This window comes from Rhinoderma darwinii, chromosome 2 (assembly GCF_050947455.1).
Source record: "Rhinoderma darwinii isolate aRhiDar2 chromosome 2, aRhiDar2.hap1, whole genome shotgun sequence".
Taxonomy (NCBI): domain Eukaryota; kingdom Metazoa; phylum Chordata; class Amphibia; order Anura; family Rhinodermatidae; genus Rhinoderma; species Rhinoderma darwinii.
Genome location: NC_134688.1, coordinates 426,336,477 through 426,355,645, shown reverse-complemented (window position 1 = coordinate 426,355,645; position 19,169 = coordinate 426,336,477). Strand labels below are relative to the sequence as shown.

General features: G+C 41.8%; 1 protein-coding gene across 4 annotated transcripts in view; it reads left to right on the top strand.

Moving 5' to 3' along the window:
- The window catches only part of EFCAB5 (EF-hand calcium binding domain 5), an 81,527-nt gene that overhangs the window by 12,817 nt on the left and 49,541 nt on the right, over positions 1-19,169 (top strand). For 3 of the 4 annotated variants that reach the window (XM_075854333.1, XM_075854332.1, XM_075854330.1), the window contains exons 2-3: positions 13,892-14,100; positions 18,458-18,969. In XM_075854333.1, the coding sequence (XP_075710448.1) occupies positions 18,464-18,969 (506 nt within the window). In that variant the 5' untranslated portion in view covers positions 13,892-14,100; positions 18,458-18,463. Of the gene's footprint in view, positions 1-12,915; positions 13,035-13,891; positions 14,101-18,457; positions 18,970-19,169 lie in introns of those variants that run through there. The other variant, XM_075854331.1, reaches the window with a different exon arrangement.

Below are 19,169 nucleotides of genomic sequence, written 5' to 3'. Positions count from 1 at the left end.
CCCCAAAATCCAAGAGGTGCTCCTTTGCTTCTGAGGCCTGTGTTTCAGTCCATTTGCGCACTAGGGCCACATGTGGGATATTTCTAAAAACTGCAGAATCTGGGCAATAAATATTGAGTTGCGTTTCTCAGGTAAAACCTTCTGTGGTATAGAAAAAAATGTATTACATATGAATTTTGTAAAAAAAAATGAAATTTGAAAATTTCAGCTCTACTTTCCTTCAATTCCTGTAAAACGCCTAAAGGGTTGAAACACTTTCTGAATGCTGTTTTGGATACTTTGAGGGGTGCAGTTTTCAAAATGGGGTGTTTTATGGGAGTTTCTAATATATAGGGCACTCAAAACCACTTCAGAACTGAACTCGTCCCTGAAAAAATAGCTTTTTGAAATTTTCTTAAAAATATGAGAAATTGCTGCTAAAGTTCTAAGCCTTGTGAGGTCATAGAAAAATAAAAGGATGTTCAAAAAACGATGCAAACATAAAGTAGACATATGGGAGATGTTAATTAGTAACTATTTTGTGTGGTATTACTATCTGTTTTACAAGCAGATACATTTAAAATTGGAAAAATCATAATTTCTTCATATTTTTGCTAAATGTTGGTGTTTTTCACAAATAAGCAATGAATTTATCGACCAAATTTTTGCACTAAACTAAAGTACAATATGTCACGAGAAAACAATCTCAGAATCAATTGGATAGGTAAAAGCATTCCGGAGTTATTACCACATAAAGTGATACATGTCAGATTTGAAAAAATGGGTCTGGTCCTCAAGGCCAAAATGAGCTGGGTACTCAAGGGGTTAAATCCACATGTATTTTTTTTCTGCAGTGTTTGAAAACCCCTTCAGGTTGCTATAGATTTTTGGTGCGCAATCCAGAGAAAATCCATCCAGGTGAACCTTTAGGGTATGTGCACACACAAAATCAAAAACGTCTGAAAATACAGAACTGTTTTCAAGGGAAAAAAACGCTGTGAAAATCGCGAGTGGCGTTTTTGGGTATGTTCACACGGCTTATTTTCTGCCGTAACATCTGCCAATCATCTGCCCATTGATTTCAATGGGAAAAACTGCGTTCTGTTCTGACGTTTTTTTACGGCCGCGAAAAAGGAGTGCATGTCACTTCCTCAGCCGTTTTTGGAGCCGTTTTTCATAGACTCTATAGAAAAACAGCTCCAAAAACGGCCACGAAAATCGTGACTTTGATTAAAAAACTTCTGAAAATCAGGAGCTGTTTTCACTTGAAAATAGCTCCGTATTTTGAGACGTTTTTTATTTTGTGTGTGCACATACCTTTTTAATCAAACTCGTGATTTTCGTGGCCGTTTTAATGGCCGTTTTTGGGCAGATGTTTGGAGGTGTTCTGCTTCCGATTTTTCCGCCGTTTTTTGGGATGTTTACGGCCCGAAAAACTGCTAAAAACACTCCGTGTGAACATACCCTCAGGTATGCCGAAAAACGGCTGAAAAATCGGAAGCAGAACGCCTACAAACATCTGCCCATTGATTTCTGTTAAGGATCTGCCAGGCACAGCTTCTGTATCCACGCGCATAGGTAATCAGTCTGCACCTGCTTCTATGTCTGTGAGACTGACTCCATCTTCCACCACTCAGGATGGCAGGCTTAGGAGTGGGAGAGCCTATCACAGCCTGGCCAGACGGAACTAGCTCCCGCCCTCTGTCTATTTATACCTGCCTTTCCTGTTCCTCCTTGCTTGTGATTCTTCTCTGTTGGTTTCCTGGCCCTGCTGCAGCTTCTTGAACTACTTGTCCCTGCTTCGTATTGACCCTGGCTTACTGACTACTCTTCTGCTCTGCGTTTGGTACCTCGTACACTCCTGGTGTGACTCGGCTTGTTCACTACTCTCCTGCTCTGCGTTTGGCACCTCGTACTCTCCTGGTTTGACTCGGCTCGTTTACTACTCTTGTTGCTCACGGTGTTGCCGTGGGCAACTGCCCCGTTTCCCTTTGTTCTGTGTTTCCTTGTCTGGTTGTCTGTCGTGCACTTACTGAGTGTAGGGACCGTCGCCCAGTTGTACCCCATCGCCTAGGGCGGGTCGTTGCAAGTAGGCAGGGACTGAGTGGCGGGTAGATTAGGGCTCACTTGTCTGTTTCCCTATCCCTGTCATTACAATTTCAATGGGAAATACGACTTTCTGTTCCGATGGGGCAATTTTTACGCGGTCGTTTTTCAAGACGGCCGCGTAAAAAAACACCCCGCGAAAAAGAAGTGCATGTCACTTCTTGAGCCGTTTTTCATAGACAATGAATAGACATTACCTCCAGCCATGACGTGATGTGTATTCAGAATCCTGATAACTTCTCTGCACTTCTCTGAGTTAGGCTGGATTCACACGAGGTCATTACGTCCGTAATTGACGGACGTATTTCTGCCGCAAGTCCCGGACCGAACACAGTGCAGGGAGCCGGGCTCCTAGCATCATACTTATGTACGATGCTAGGAGTCCCTGCCTTGCTGCCGGACAACTGTCCCGTACTGAAAACATGATTACAGTACGGGACAGTTGTCCGGCAGTGAGGCAGGCAGCGAGGCAGGGACTCTTAGCGTCGTACATAAGTATGATGCTAGGAGCCCGGCTCCTTGCACTGTGTTCGGTCCAGGACTTGCGGCCGAAATTACGTCCGTCAATTACGGACGTAATGACCTCGTGTGAATCCAGCCTTACAGCATAGCAGGCTGTCATTTACAGCTAGATCTCTCTGTGCTGTGCTGTAGTCTCACACAGACGCTGCAGAAGTGACAGGATTCTGAATAGACATTACGTCCTGGCTGGAGGTAATGTATATTCATTGTCAGGACACTGCAGTAATGTTATAGTGTGTTTATGTGGCTGCACATAGCGATATAGCTATATCGCTATGTGCTGTGTAAATGAATGGGGAGAAGTGTATGACGCTGATTGGTCACTGATTGATCAGCGTCATACACTCCTCTGTACAACGCCCACTTGGCCAAAAAGTAAAACACGCCCAGTTGTCCATTAACCCCTTCCCGCAATTTCACGTAACTGTAATCTGGTCTGTTCTCGCATTTCCACGTACAGTTACGTGAACGTTTTAAACTGTCGCCGCACCAGGATGTGCGGCGGCAGTTTAAAACAGATGGCTGTCCGAGACAGCCTAGCAGCAGAGGATGCCGGCCGAGGACCAATCACAGCTGTCCTCGGCCGGCGATGGCTGTGATTGGTCCATCAGTGCAGATGGACCAATCACATCTTAGTGTGACGTTTCGAACGATTTAAATTTCCGCCGCACATCCTGGTGCGGCGGAAGTTTAAAAAAGACAGCTGTCAGAGACAGCCTAGCAACTCTGGATGCCGGCCGAGGACCAATCACAGCTGTCCTCGGCCGGCGATCGCTGTGATTGGTCCATCAGTGCAGATGGACCAATCACAGCTTAATTTGACTTTGAACAACCACAGAGAAGAAAGAAGAGCTTATAGCCAATATTATGTAAAAGATATAATTTTATTAACACATATGACAAAACAAGGTTTAAAAGTTAATAGAAGGACAAGATCCTAGTATAAAAAAAGGAGCGATTGCTGACACTCACAGTATAGAGTAGTGGGTACCTGCATCACCGAATAATGGTCATATATAAACTCAAATAGGATAGGTTCCCATATAAAGACGTTATTGAACCATACAGAAATATAGTACGTCAAGTAATAAGGGAGAAGAACGAGATAGACCAATGATTCAAGTAGAGTGCTAATGCATGAATACAGTGTTTAGAGCAGATAACGATATCCTAGCTGTGGACGAATCCCTAGTCCACTTTAAAGGCAGATTACACTTCCTCCAGTACCTGCCCAATAAAAGGGCTAGGTATGGCGTGAAGGTGTATAAGGCCTGCGAAAGTGTGTCTGGGTATACACTGCACTTTCGTGTATATGAAGGGAAGGATTCGAATATCGAGCCACCAGACTGTCACCCTGTCTTGGGAATAAGTGGAAGGATAGTATGGGATTTGCTCCACCCCACTTGTATGTGGACAATTTTTACAATAGCGTCCCTCTCCTGAAGTGACTTTCTGCCAGGGGCACACTAGCATGTGGCACAATTTGGCGAAATCAAAAGTGTCTCCCCAAGTCCTTTATAGAGCAGACACTACGCAGTGGGGAAAGCAGGTCTGTTTGCTCCGAAAATTTGATGCTTGTAAAATATAAAGACAAGCGTGATGTCTTTGTTTTGACCACACTGCATGCTAATCGATCCACCCCAGTTCCAGTCAGAGGAACCACAGAGCAGACCACCAAGCCTGTGTGCATCCAGGACTATAACCAATTCATGGGAGGGGTGGATCTTTCGGACCAGGTACTGCAGCCCTACAGTGCCCTAAGAAAATCTAAGGTGTGGTATAAAAAATTGGCGGTATACCTCACCCAAGTGGCACTCTATAACGCCTTTGTTCTCTACAGAACAGCAGACAATACGGAGACTTTCCTGGGATTCCAAGAACAAATTATTTCAAAAATGATTTTTGGAGACCAGGAAGCAGAGGGCAGCAGTGTAGGTAGCAGCACTTCTGGGATCTCCAGAATAATACATGGCCAGCATTTCCCGGGAGTACTTCCCCCCCCCCCCCAAAGAAAAAACCCCAAAACCCCACAAAAGGTGTTGAGTTTGCTCAAGCAGAGGGATTAGGAAAGACACCACTCACTACTGTATGACCTGTCCCTCTAAACCAGGCCTCTGCATCGGAGAATGCTTCCGTTTTTATCACACCTCTGTTGATATTTGTTAAATCTAATTTTTACTACTCCAATGACATCACATCCATTCCATTTATTTCTTAAATACCCCCTGGGCATTTATTTTCTAAATTAATTTGATATCTCAATAATACCACACCTGCCTCCCCCACCCCCAAAAAAAATACAAATTCCCATTATACCCCTAGATGAATACTGTGCTTTGAAGGGTGCAATTTTATTACATGAGGCATTTATTGAACTTACTTTATGTTCTGGAGCCTCTGAAAACATAAGGTGTTGCTTAACCCCTTCCCGCTCCTTGACGTACTATTACGTCATGGCAGCTGTATCGTTCGCGCTCCATGCCGTAATAGTACGTCACGGGAGTAACGGCCGTTTCGGCCGTCCTCCCGACACATACAGGAGCTGTGACGCTGCTGTCTTGTTCAGCAGCTGTCACAGCTCCTACAGCGGGGACCGATCGCTGTGTCCCTGCTGATTAACCCCTTAAAAGCCGCGTTCTATAGAGATCGCGGCTTCTTAGGGGTTAAGCTGCCATCGCCGGCCTGCTACACGATAGCGGCCGGCGATGGTGACTATGGCAACCGGACACCAAACAATGTCGTCCGGCTATGCCATAGACGGAAGCCTAGTGGGTCCTGACAACGTCAGGACCCACTATGCTTGCTGTCAGTGAGTAGCTGACAGTTCTAATACACTGCACTACGCATGTAGTGCAGTGTATTAGAATAGCGATCAGGGCCTCCTGCCCTCAAGTCCCCTAGTGGGACAAAGTAATAAAGTTAAAAAAAGTTAAAAAAAGATGTGTAAAAATAAGAAAATAAAAGATTTAAAAGTAATAAAAGTAAAAATCCCCCCTTTTCCCTTATCACTCATTTATTATTAATAAAAATATATAAACAAACAAATAAACTATACATAATTGGTATCGCCGCGTCCGTAACGGCCTGAACTACAAAATTATTTCATTATTTATCCCGCACGATGAACGCCGTAAAATAAAATAATAATAAACCGTACCACAATCACAATTCTTTGGTCACTTCACCTCCCAAAAAATGGAATAAAAAGAGATCAAAAAGTCGCATGTACCTAAAAATGGTACTGATCGAAACTACAGTTCGTTACGCAAAAAATAAGTCCTCGCACGGCTTTATTGATTGAAAAATAAAAACGTTATGGCTCTTAGAATAAGGTAACACAAAAAGTGAATGATTGTTTACAAAACGTATTTTATTGTGCAAACGCCATAAGACATAAAAAAAACCTATAAACATCTGGTATCGCCGTAATCGTATCGCCCCGCAGAATAAAGTGAATATTTTATTTATAGCGCACGGTGAACGCTGTAAAAAAAAAAGAATAAAAAAACAATAGTAGAATTGCTGCTTTTTAGTCACCACGCCACCTAAAAATAGAATAAAAACTGATCAAAAAGCCGCATGCACCCCAAGAAAACTACAATGGATTCCTCAAGGGGTCTAGTTTCCAAATTGGGGTCACTTTTGGGGGGTTCCCAATGTTTTGGCACCACAAGACCTCTTCAAACCGGATATGGTGCCTAATAAAAAAGAGGCCTCAAAATCCACTAGGTGCTCCTTTGCTTCGGAGGCCGGCGCTTCAGTCCATTACCGCCAGAGGGCCACATGTGGGATATTTCTAAAAACTGCAGAATCTGGGCAATACGTATTAATTTGCGTTTCTCTGATAAATCCTTTAGTATTATAAAAAAATGGTATAAAGAGGATTTTCTGACAAAAAAAAAAATGTAAATTTCACCTCTACTTTGCTCTAAATTTTTGTGAAACACCTAAAGGGTTCATAAACTTTCTAAATGCTGTTGTGAATACTTTGAGGGGTCTAGTTTCTAAAATGGGGTATTTCATAGGAGTTTCTAATATATGGGCCCCTCAAAGCAACTTCAGAACTGAACTGGAACCTAAAAAAATAAATAAATGAGGCAATACTTCGCTTCTCACATTATACTGATAATGAGCCGTGCCCACCCCGAGATTACCCCAGTTTTGACCGTTTGTATAAACAGAGACCCCTATTAGACCGTTTCAGTGCCCGGTTTTCCCAAGCATACACCCCGAGAAGTGTATTTCTATTGATGAGTCCCTGGTACATTTTAAAGGGAGGGTTAAATTCCGCGAGTACCTGCTGGGTAAGAGGGCAAGGTATGGCGTGAAGATGTATAAGCTGCGAGAGTGCATCAGGGTATACCTACAGGTTTAGGATATATGAAGGAAAGGCCACCCCCAAACCAGACTGCATCCTGGACTACAATAGGTACATGGGAGGGATGGACTTGTAAGATCAAGCCCTGAAGCCCTACAGCGCCATGCGGTGTGGTATAAGAAGCTGGCCGGGCACCTCATACAGATGGCTTTGTACAATGCGTACGTGCTACGTCGATGTGCAGGCCAGACGGGAACTTTCCTGGAATTTCAAGAGGTGATTATCAAGAACCTAATCTTTAGGGACCAAGAAGGGGGGGCACCCAGTACTTCTGGAAGCGGGGCCACACGCATCGTACCAGGGCGGCAACACTTTCCAGGGGAAGTTCCCCAAACTGGCAAGAAGGGAAAAAGTCAAAAGAGGTGCAAAGTCTGCTATAAGAGGGCGATAAGGGATTACACAATATATCAATGTGACACGTGTCCCGAATAACCAGAGCTCTGTATGAAAGAGTGTTTTAAAATTTATCATACATCCCTTGGTTTATAATTGACCCCAATTTTACTTACCCCGATGCCCTCCGCACAGCTTATCCCCCCTCGTCTTTCCCCTCTGAGCCCTGCTGTGTGCCCAGGCAGCTGATAACAGCCACATGTAGGGTATTGCCATACCGGGGAGAACCCACATTACAGTTTATGGGGTGTAGGTCTCCGGTCAAAATGCTCACTACACCTCTAGATGAATGCCTTAAGGGTGTAGTTTTTAAAACGGGGTCACTTCTTGCGGGTTTCAACTGTACTGGTACCTCAGGTGCTTCTGCATACATGACTTCACACTAGAAAATCCCCAATAGGCCAAATGGTGGTCCTTTCCTTCTGAGCCCTCCCATGGGCCCAAACGGCAGTTTATCAGCACAAATGGGGTATTGCCGCACTCAGGACAAATTGGGCAACAAAATGGAGTATTTTATTTCTTGTGAAAATAAGAATTTTTGAGCTAAAATGACATATTATTGGAAAAAATATATATTTATTTAATTCCCAGCCCAATTCAAATAAGTTCTGTGAAGAAACTATGGGGTCTAAATGGTCACATTACCCATAAATGAATTCCTTGAGGGGTGTAGTTTCCAAAATGGGGTCACTTCTGGTGGGTTTCCATTACTTTGATACCTCTGGGGCTCTGCAAATGCGACATGGCAGCCGAAAACCAATCCAGCTAAATCTGGACTCCAAAGAACACACAGCGCTCCTTCCCTTCTGAGGCCTCCCATGGGCCCAAACGGCAGTTTATTGCCACAAATGGGGTATTGCTGCACTCAGGAGAAATTGGGCAACAAAATTGAGCATTTTGTTCCCTGTGAAAATAAGAAATTTTGATAAAAAATTACATCTTATTGGAAAAAATTTCATTTTTTTAATGTCACAGCCCAATTGAAATATGTGCTGTGTAAAAACTGTGTGGTCAAAATGCTAACAACAACCATAAATGAATTCCTTGAGGGGTGTAGTTTCCAAAATGGGGTCACTTTTGGTGGGTTTTCATTGCTTTGATACCCCTGAGGCTCTGCAAATGCGACATGCCACCCGAAAACCAATCCAGCAAAATCTGGACTCCAACAAACATATAGCGCTCCTTTCCTTCTGAGCCCTCCCATGGGCCCAAACGGCAGTTTATCACCACAAATGGGGTATTGCCACACTAAGGACAAATTGGGCAACCAAATGGGGTATTTTGTTCCCTGTGAAAATAAGAAATTTTGATCACAAATGACATTTTATTGGAAAAAATGACATTTTTTTCATTTCACAGCCCAATTCAAATACGTGCTGTGAAAAAACTGTGCGGTCAAAATGGTAACAACAACCATAAATGAATTCCTTGAGGGGTGTAGTTTCCAAAATGGGGTCACTATTGGGGGATTCCTACTGTTTTGACACCTCAACACCTCTTCAAACCCGGCATGCTGCCTAAAATATATTCTAATAAAAAAGAGGACTCAAAATGCACTAGGTGCTTCTTTGCTTATAGGGCTTGTGTTTTAGTCCACGAGCGCAGTAGGGCCACATGTGGGACATTTCTAAAAACTGCAGAATCTGGACAATACATATTTAGTAGTGTTTCTCTGGTAAAACCTTCTGTGTTACAGAAAAAAAAATGAATAAAATTGAAATTCCGCAAGAAAAATGAAATTTGCAAAGTTCACCTCCACTTTGCTTTAATTCCTGTTAAATGCCTGAAGGGTTAAAAAACTTTCTAAATGCTGTTTTGAATACTTTGAGGGGTCTAGTTTTTAAAATGGGGTGTTTTATCAGAGTTTCTAATACATAGGCCCCTCAAAGCCACTTCAGAACTGAACAGGTACCTTAAAAAAAAGGCTTTTGAAATTTTCTTCAAAATATGAGAAATTGCTGTTTATGTTCTAAGCCTTGTAACGTCCAAGAAAAATAAAAGAATGTTCAAAAAACGATGCCAATCTAAAGTAGACATATGGGAAATGTGAACTAGTGACTATTGTGGGTGGTATAACCGTCTGTTTTACAAGCAGATGCATTTAAATTCTGAAAAATGCAATTTTTTCAAAATTTTCTCAAAATTTTGCAATTTTTCACCAATAAACACTGAATATATCGACCAAATTTTACCACGAACATGAAGCCCAATGTGTCACGAGAAAACAATCTCAGAATCGCTTGGGTAGGTTTAAGCATTCCCACGTTATTACCACATAAAGTGAAATATGTCAGATTTGAAAAATGGGCTCTGAGCCTTAAAGAGGCTCTGTCACCAGATTTTGCAACCCCTATCTGCTATTGCAGCAGATAGGCGCTGCAATGTAGATTACAGTAACGTTTTTATTTTTAAAAAACGAGCATTTTTGGCCAAGTTATGACCATTTTTGTAATTATGCAAATGAGGCTTGCAAAAGTCCAAGTGGGTGTGTTTAAAAGTAAAAGTCCAAGTGGGCGTGTATTATGTGCGTACATCGGGGCGTTTTTAATACTTTTACTAGCTGGGCGCTGTGAAGAGAAGTAACATCCTCTTCTCTTCAGAACGCCCAGCTTGTGACAGTGCAGATCTGTGACGTCACTCACAGGTCCTGCATCGTGACGGCCACATCGGCAGCAGAGGCTACAGTTGATTCTGCAGCAGCATCAGCGTTTGCAGGTAAGATCGACTTACCTGCAAACGCTGATGCTGCTGCAGAATCAACTGTAGCCTCTGGTGCCGATGTGGCCGTCACGATGCAGGACCTGTGAGTGACGTCACAGATCTGCACTGTCACAAGCTGGGCGTTCTGAAGAGAAGAGGATGTTACTTCTCATCAGAGCGCCCAGCTAGTGAAAGTATTAAAAACGCCCCGATGTACGCACATAATACACACCCACTTGGACTTTTACTTTTAAACACACCCACTTGGACTTTTGCAAGCCTCATTTGCATAACTACAAAAATGGTCATAACTTGGCCAAAAATGCTCGTTTTTTTAAAATAAAAACGTTACTGTAATCTACATTGCAGCGCCTATCTGCTGCAATAGCAGATAGGGGTTGCAAAATCTGGTGACAGAGCCTCTTTAAGGCCAAAACTAGGCTGCATCCTTAAGGGGTTAAAAATCATCCATGTAAAAAGTAGGCCCTAGAAACCTACTGGAACTGTGTAAAAATCATATATGGAGTATTATTCAGCACAAGATCCAAAAACAAAATGGTAGGCCTTCCCTTCTGAGCCCTACAGTGTGCCCAGGCAGCAGTTAATGGCCACATATGGGGTATTGGCCTTATCCGGAGAAATTGCACAACAAATTTTGGGGTGTTTTTTTTTTTTTTTTTTTTATTACCATTGTATAAAAGAAAAATTTGAGGATAAAGCAGGATAAGCTTTATTGGAGAAAATTAAATTCTGCATTTTCACGGCCCAGTGTTTATAACTTCTAAGAAGCACCTTTCGAGTCAAAATGTTCACTACACCCCTAAATAAATTCCTTAAGGAGTGTAGTTTACAAAATGGGGTCACTTCCTGGGGGTTTCCACTGTACTTGTATCTCAGTAGCTCTGCAAACGCGACATGGCACCCGAAAACCATTCCAGACAAATCTGAGCTTCAAATAGCGCTACTTCTCTTCTGAACCCTGTCGTGGGTCCAAACAGCAATTTAATACCACACATGGGGTATTCCTGTAATCGGGAGAAGTTGCTTTACAAATTTTGGGTTTCTTTTTCTCCTTTATTCCTAGTAAAAATTAAACATTTCTACGTTTTTCATATTCACGGCTGAATTCCACTAAATTCTGCAAAAAACCTGTGGGTTCAAAATGCCAACTATACCACTAGGAAAATTCCTTGAGGGGTGTAGTTTCCAAAATGGGGTCACTTTTGGGGTGTTTCCACTGTTTTGGTCCCTCCAGGACGTTGCAAACGCGACATGTCACCGAAAACCAATCCAGCAAAATCTGGACTCCAAAATCCAAATGGCGCTGTTCCTCTTCTGAGCTTTGCCGTGGATCCAAACAGCAGTTTATTACCACATATGAGGTATTCCCGTAATCGGGAGAAATTGCGTTACAAACTTTGGGGTTCTTTTTCTCCTTTATTCCTAGTAAAAATTAAACATTTCAAAGTTTTTTCAGAAAAAAGGTGGATTTTCAATTTTACAGACTTTTTCCAATAAATTTAGCAAAAAACCTGTGAGGTTAAAATGCTAACTACACCCCTCGAAAAATTCCCTGAGGGGTGTAGTTTCCAAAATGGGCTCACTTTTGGTGGCTTTCCACTGTTTTGGCACCACAAGACCTCTTCAAACCTGACATGGTGCCTAAAATATATTCTAAAAAAAGGAGGCCCCAAAATTCTCTAGGTGCTCCTTTTCTTCTGAGGTCCGTGTTTCAGTCCAAGAGGATACTAGGCCCACATGTTGGATATTTCTAAAAACTGTAGAATTAGGGTAATAAATATTGAGTTGCAATTCTTGGCTAAAACCTTCTGTGGTACAATTTTTTTTTATTACAAATGAATTTTGGCAAAAAAAAAAATGAAATGAGTAAATTTCAAATCTATTTTGCTTTAATTCCTGTGAAACACATAAAGGGTTAAGAAACTTTTTGAAAGCTGTTTTGAATACTTTGAGGGGTGCATTTTTTTAAATGGGGTGATTTATGGGGACTTTCTAATATATAAGGCCCTCAAAGCCACTTCTGAACTGGTCCCTGTAAAAATAGCCTTTTGAAATTTTCTTGAAAATGTGAGAAATTGCTGCTAAAGTTCTAAGCCTTGTAACGTCCTAGAAAAATAAAAGGACATTCAAAAAACAATGCAAACATAAAGCAGACATATGGGGGATGTTAACTAGTAACTATTTTGTGTGGTATTACTATCTGTCTTACAAGCAGATACATTTAAATTTAGAAAAATGCTAATTTTCACAAATTTTCTCTAAATTATGGTGTTTTTCAGAAATAAATACTGAATTTATCGACTAAATTTTTTCACTAACATCAAGTACAATATGTCACGATAAAACAACCTCGGAATCGCTTGGCTAGGTGAAAGCATTCCGGAGTTATTACCACATAAAGTGACACATGTCAGATTTGAAAAAATTGGCTGGGTCCTGAAGGCCAAAACATGCTGTGTCCTTAAGGGGTTAAGAAACTATTAGCATAAAGATAAAATAGGTCATAACTCCGTCAAAAAATAAATAAAAAAACCACTGCTGTAATCTACATTACAGCGCCGATCACATGTACAAGATAGGCCACTTATAATGTGGTGACAGAGCCTCTTTAAAACCTGCAGAAAGTTGTAAATGATAGATAGTTTTAACTGGAGGAATAGCAACACACAACTGCTCCAGCGGTGTCAGGTCCCTATGCAGACGCAGCTTCGTTTTATTATCATTATAGAAGTGTTTAACCGCATAAAGTCCCAACGTCTAATTATTGATCTCTCCATTTCCGGGACCAATACTTCAAAAGACCTAAGACCATGAGTCGTTAAAACATGTTGGAAAGCCAGCGGCAAAGGTCCAGAGGAGTAAGAGAGAAAATTGGGATGCAGCCCAGGGGGAAAATCAGTATTGTGGGATATCGACACCATCGGACCATCTGAAGGTATCACTACAGCAAAGCCCCAGAACCGTTTATATGTGAGAACTACCTGTCCTGCTACAAAAGGGAGGAGGATGTTATATTTAGCTGTGTAATACCTCGATCTAAGCCACGGAAGTGCAGTGAGGGGAACCAGCGACAAAAAGTCCTCCAACCTCACCCATAGCTTAGAGTTTTTATAATGGAACCAGTCCAAAATTCGAGCACTCACCGTCGCAAAGTGGTAGGCCTGACAATCAGGAAGCCCCAATTCCCCATATCGCTTTCTCTTAATGAGGGTAGCTTTCGCAATCTCAGCTCCGTATTTTGAGAAGTTTTTTTATTTTGCGTGTGCACATACCCTCAGGGTGATTTTAAAAACGAAGTTTGTAAAAAAAAAAATAATGTGTGACACGGCTGTAGCGGAGAAATGCTCTATGTGAAATGTACGGGTACATTGCACAGACTGTGAGAGAGAGCGGGCCCTGCAGGGGTGCTCAGTTTATTGGGCGCTGTAGGGAGGCAGGGTAGTGTATTATTGTTACAGGCATTGTATTAAAAATGGACAAATAAAAAAATATTTATCCCAGAGAAGCAACATATTTATTTATCTTCCTTGTATGCCGTCATGGCTGTAGTACAGCAATCATTGTTTTTATTAATTTGGCCAACCTGTATCTAATATTTTTCAAAACTTCTGAGGTAAATGAGTGTTGAAAACACATAAATCTGGCACCAGCCATGTTTTTTTTTTTTTGGGCTGAATTTTAACACTTTTTGTTCCGTAAATCTTCTTCACTGTGTTCTTTCAATGTATAGTTCTAAATGTCTCCTATTATAAACCATTACTGATTATTTCCCACATTTGTACCCGAGCATAGACAAAAGGCTGAGGAAGGAGGACGCTCATTACTGACACACAGCAGCCACTTCCTGATTCATCGCTTAGCAACTAGAGCAAGCCAAACACACAGGAGACTCTACATGGCTCTGGCTGAGATCTCAGGCCTGTCCACAGGGGAGTGTTTCATATATTAGCAGTCCACACAGTAAAAGATTTCCCCTCAACAGCTCTGCTGTCGCTATACAGGTAAGAAAGTTTGTAAAGATTATTACTTCCTCTTCTGTTGATGTATTTGCTTTTAAGGGGGCAAATGTCACCAGAGGGACCCTCAAGGCCTGGTTCACACACCGTGGGTTTTTAAAGTTTAGAACTGCAGCAAAAAAAAACATCTACAAAAATGGCAACAGTTTTTTAAAGTTAGCATTTTTATGGCATTTTTACATTTTTTTGTAAATGTGTTTTATTATGTGTTTTTTTTAGGGCATTAAAGTCTGTGGAGAAAAGCACCATAAAAAATGCCATACCTAGACCATGCTGCGTTTTGAAAAACGCCGCTGACCACAAAAACCACTAAAAGAAAATAAGCCACAAAATAAGGCCGGATTCACACGAGTGTGTGCGTTTTGCGCGCGCAAAAAACGTGCCGTTTTGCACGCGCAAAAGGCAATTAACATCCCTGTGTGTCATCACCATATGATGTGCGGCTGTGTGATTTTCGCGCAGCCGCCATCATTATGACACTCCGTTTGGATGTTCGTAAACAGAAAAGCATGTGGTGCTTTTCTGTTTTCAATCATACTTTTGACTGCTGTTGCGCGAATCACGCGCGTCCCACGGAAGTGCTTCCGTGTGGTGCGCGTGATTTTCACGCACCCATTGACTTCAATGGGTGCGTGATGCGCGAAAAACGCAGAAATATAGGACATGTCGTGAGTTTTACGCAGCGTACACACGCTGAGCAAAAATCACGGACTGTCTGCACGGCCCCATAGACTAATATAGGTCCGTGCGAGGCGCGTGAAAATCACGCGCGTTGCACGGACGTATATCACGTTCGTTTAAATCCGCCCTTAATGAGAGAGAGAAATATTAGGTAAAGTACATGTACATGGTGTGCAGCAATGTTAACCTTTCTTACATCTCCCTCAACGGTTTTGAGAAATGGCTAGAAAAAGATTCTCGAGGAGTCAAATTTATTAACATCATGCGCCATGCGGAGATTTATTAATATTGTTTTAAAATGCATCATTTTATGAATGGGGAAGATAGCACAAATTGGTACAACCTGTTAATTCATTTGGTGCATCTTAGACATTGTTCAAAACTGTCGAGGAAGGAGCAGTAAGGCACATTCACTAAGACTGGCGTGCTTGTTTATGCCTATCGAAGTAAAGGAGGCCATGGATACATTTGCCCCTTATTAAAAGACATGTGCCTCTTAATAAATTTGACACATTTTTTACCTGTATAACATATGACAGAAAAAATCTACACCTGCTGTGAGCAGGCATAGAATTGCACCAAAATTTGCGCCATTCCCTCAATTTCTACATTATAAACCTGCCGTAAACTATGTCACCATTCCTACAATTCTTTGTTGCTTTGGGCAGAAAACGTTGCTGCTGTCTGTCGAATCAGAATGATGTCGCTGCTATTTTCTTTTGGATGCCATTGGAGACCACGCTGCTTTTTTTTCACTAGGCAATTTTACCGAGCAATTTTGACTGCTAAAATCTCGCACATCTTCACCTGCAACATTTTAATGGCTCAGTTTATGCCAAAACCTGGGGTAAACTGCAAAATAAATATGGGCTTAAAGTGTCTAAAACACATAAGAAATTTGACCCAATTTCCACATGAATTCTGGCGCATATATGCTTAGTAGATCAGCCCCTATGTATGCAGATATATATTCAGATTTTCCCATCCTGAGTAATGTACACTGGCAATTCACATAATTGAAGACAAATCCTAACCACCAAACAATGCCAATTTGTTTTTTCCACATTGAGGCTGGATTCACACGAGCATGTTCGGTCCGTAAAGGATGGAACGTATTTCGGCCGCAAGTCCCGGACCGAACACACTGCAGCGAGCTGGGCTCCTAGCATCATAGGGACTCCTAGCGTCGTACACAACTATGATGCTAGGAGCCCGGCTCCCTGCAGTGTGTTCGGTCCGGGACTTGCGGCCGAAATACATTCCGTCCTTTACGGACCGAACATGCAAGTACAAGACTGTATGAGCTCTCGCGAGAGATCAGTCTTGTCTGCCGGGAGCTGAAGAGTGAGCGTGTGCGCACGCACACGCTCTCTCTCCAGCTTTTGCTATGATACTGTCCGTAGCTGATTGGACAGTGTCACAGCCATGTTACATGCCCCCTTGCCATTACATGCCCCTTTGACAGTTCAGGGTGTTATTTAAATATCAGGCGCCAAATATAACAGCACCGATATCTAAATAACGGAGGAGTGTAGAATTTTTTTTTAAAGTGCCCAAGGGTTTGTGCTGTCCTCCCCATTACATGCTGCACTCAGCTGCACATGTATGGGCAGGTCAAAGGTTCTCTTTAATATGTTTATCCCCAATTGTTGAGTTGAATGTGGTTCCCGACCATCACTCGACGTTGAATGTGGCTCATAAAGTACAAAAGGTTGGTGACCTCTGACTAAAGGTACATTTAGGGTATGTTCACACCTAGTGACCAAAAACGTCTGAAAATACGGAGCTGTTTTCAGGCGAAAACAGCACCAGATTTTCAGACGTTTTTTAACCACTCGCGTTTTTTACGGCTGTTATTGAAACTGTTTTTCAATGGAGTCAATGTAAAACGCCTCCAAAAACGTCCCAAGAAGTGTCCTGCAATTCTTTTGATGAGCCGTCATTTTACGCGCCGTATTTTGACAGCGACGCGTAAAATAAAGGCTCGTGGGAACAGAATATCGTAATTCCCATTGAAAGCAATGGGCAGATGCTTGTAGGCGTAATGGAGCCGTTTTTCCAGGCGTAATTCGAGGCGTAAAACGCCCGAATTACGCCTGAAAATACTGTGTGTGATCATACCCTTACACGGCCCGACCTGGGCCGTGTAAACGAGTGCCCGTTGATCGGCACTCCTTTTCTCCTTTCACATGGAGCTATGTATGGGGACGAGTGCTCGTTACTACGATCACTCGTCCCGATACACTAATATCATGTCGGCAGCACATCTCCCTGTTTACAGAGGGAGATGTGCTGCTGGCAACAATAATATTTTCAGTATTTAAAACGATACGATCAGACGATTAACGGGCGTTTGCTCGTTCATCGGCTGATCGTTGCCCTGTTTAGACAGCGCACTTATCTGGAACGAGCGTTCTTTGAACGCTTGTTTGCCCGATAATTGGCTAGTGTAAAAGGGCCTTAAGGCAGGCAGCATTTTTCTATCCAGCTACGTCAGGCTATGGACACAGTCTGACCCAGGCATAAAATAACTGGCTGGACACAACTGATATATGTGTACCCACATTTAGTGATATGATGTTCCTGTTAAAATGCAAAAAAAAAAAATAAAAATGTAAATAATCAATTTTTCCTAGTTGAAGAATTTTACATGATTATATTCTGATTTTCATTCATAATTGGGTGGGAAATGTCTCCTTTTTAGCGCAAATTTGTTAATGCCTTATGGGTTTTTTACGTTTCTCTGGATCAATAGGGGTAAAAACAAAGTTCTAACGTTTACCCATATCCCTTTCTTTCATCCATGTATTCTCCCATCCCTTGGTTGAACATGTTGAAGAATTTTTCAACCGTACTAGTTAACTATGTGCAGTAAGTAGTAATTAAATTTAGAAATTGTTAGTGTTTGCTGGGAGTCAGCTGGAGAGCCATAGTTGCGAGACCCCTAGTGCATGAACAGTTAATTGTGTCTTCATTATGTTATTAGAGAATTGCATTATGGGTTTATGGAAAGCACTCCTTTGAAGTGGTATTCCCATCTTATAAAGTGATGGCATATCACTAAGATATACCATCACATTATGATAGGTAGGGGTCCAACCTCTGAACCCCTTCTGATTCGTAGAATGAAGGGGCCACATTGATAATTTAATGCTGAGTCCCCTTCTCTGTTTTTGCCTGCACAGCGGCGCCTCGGCCATCTGCTGTTCATGGAACTGCAGGACGGCCCTATTCAACTGAATTGGGCCGACTGCAATTCTCTGCACAGCCAGGTGGCCAAGCGAATCGCTGTGCAGGAAAAACGAAATCAGCGCCTTCATTCTCAGGATCAGTAGGGGTCCCAGATGTTGGACTCCCACCGATATGCCACCACTTTATAAGATGTAAATTATTCTTTAATAAGCTAAAGTGATTTCGATATTAGGTTTTGCAGGCCTGAAAGGAAATCAAATTCCCCATTAGTGTTTTTTTTACAGGTGCTTTTACTAATCGTGTTCATGTAGCTACACTTATTTTCACGTATAACCTTTGCTTGACTAGTAACTAAACCTCTGTCTACTTTAAACTGTGTAAAAAAAAAACATATTATTAAGTTCTATAACAACATCTCTATCGTTTTATAATCTGTGAGTTAACACTTCTACTATTTATTTTACCTTAGTGAACTATGGAATCAGGTTGCAGTGGTAAATCTTCCATGGAGAATTGTGAGTCAGTGATAAGTGGCTTCACAGACGTTTCGAGAGACAGTTGTAAAAAGATATTTATAGATATAATGCAAGAGAGAGGATTGAAACTGCAAAAGAAAACACTGAAAAACATAAAGATACAAAGAGAGCAAAGGGATAAAGTTGAGAAGGAAGCACCGGCTGATGTACTGGCGAGAGAATGGTTCAGCCAGGACAAGGCTTCTGTAGATACAAGAACTTATCTTCTTGACCAGTTGATGCCCACAGTTGTGCATGGCGTTCAATCTCTTCTGATGGAGTTGGAAAAAAAAAAGGTTCTTGAAGATGATTCAGTTAAGTTTGACCCAGTCAATTATCTTGGAGAGTTCCTCATGAGACAAAATCCAGAGTTCATTTCTGGTACTGAGAAGTCGGCCTACATTCGTGGCTTAGAGCAAGTCGTGGCTGATCTGAAAGACAATGTTTTTGATTTAGAATTCAACAGGTGAGGGCAAATAAATCTTCTATGTGCATGTATTATTGTGCTTTTGATTATATTTGTTGATACTTTCATTTTTTTTAATACATATTTGTCGACAGAAATAATACAATTCTGCTATAATTCAAAACACAGCTTTCAGTTTCAATGAAAGTCGCATGACTGCTCATAAATACCTTAGGCTTCGTTCACATCTGCGTCGGGAC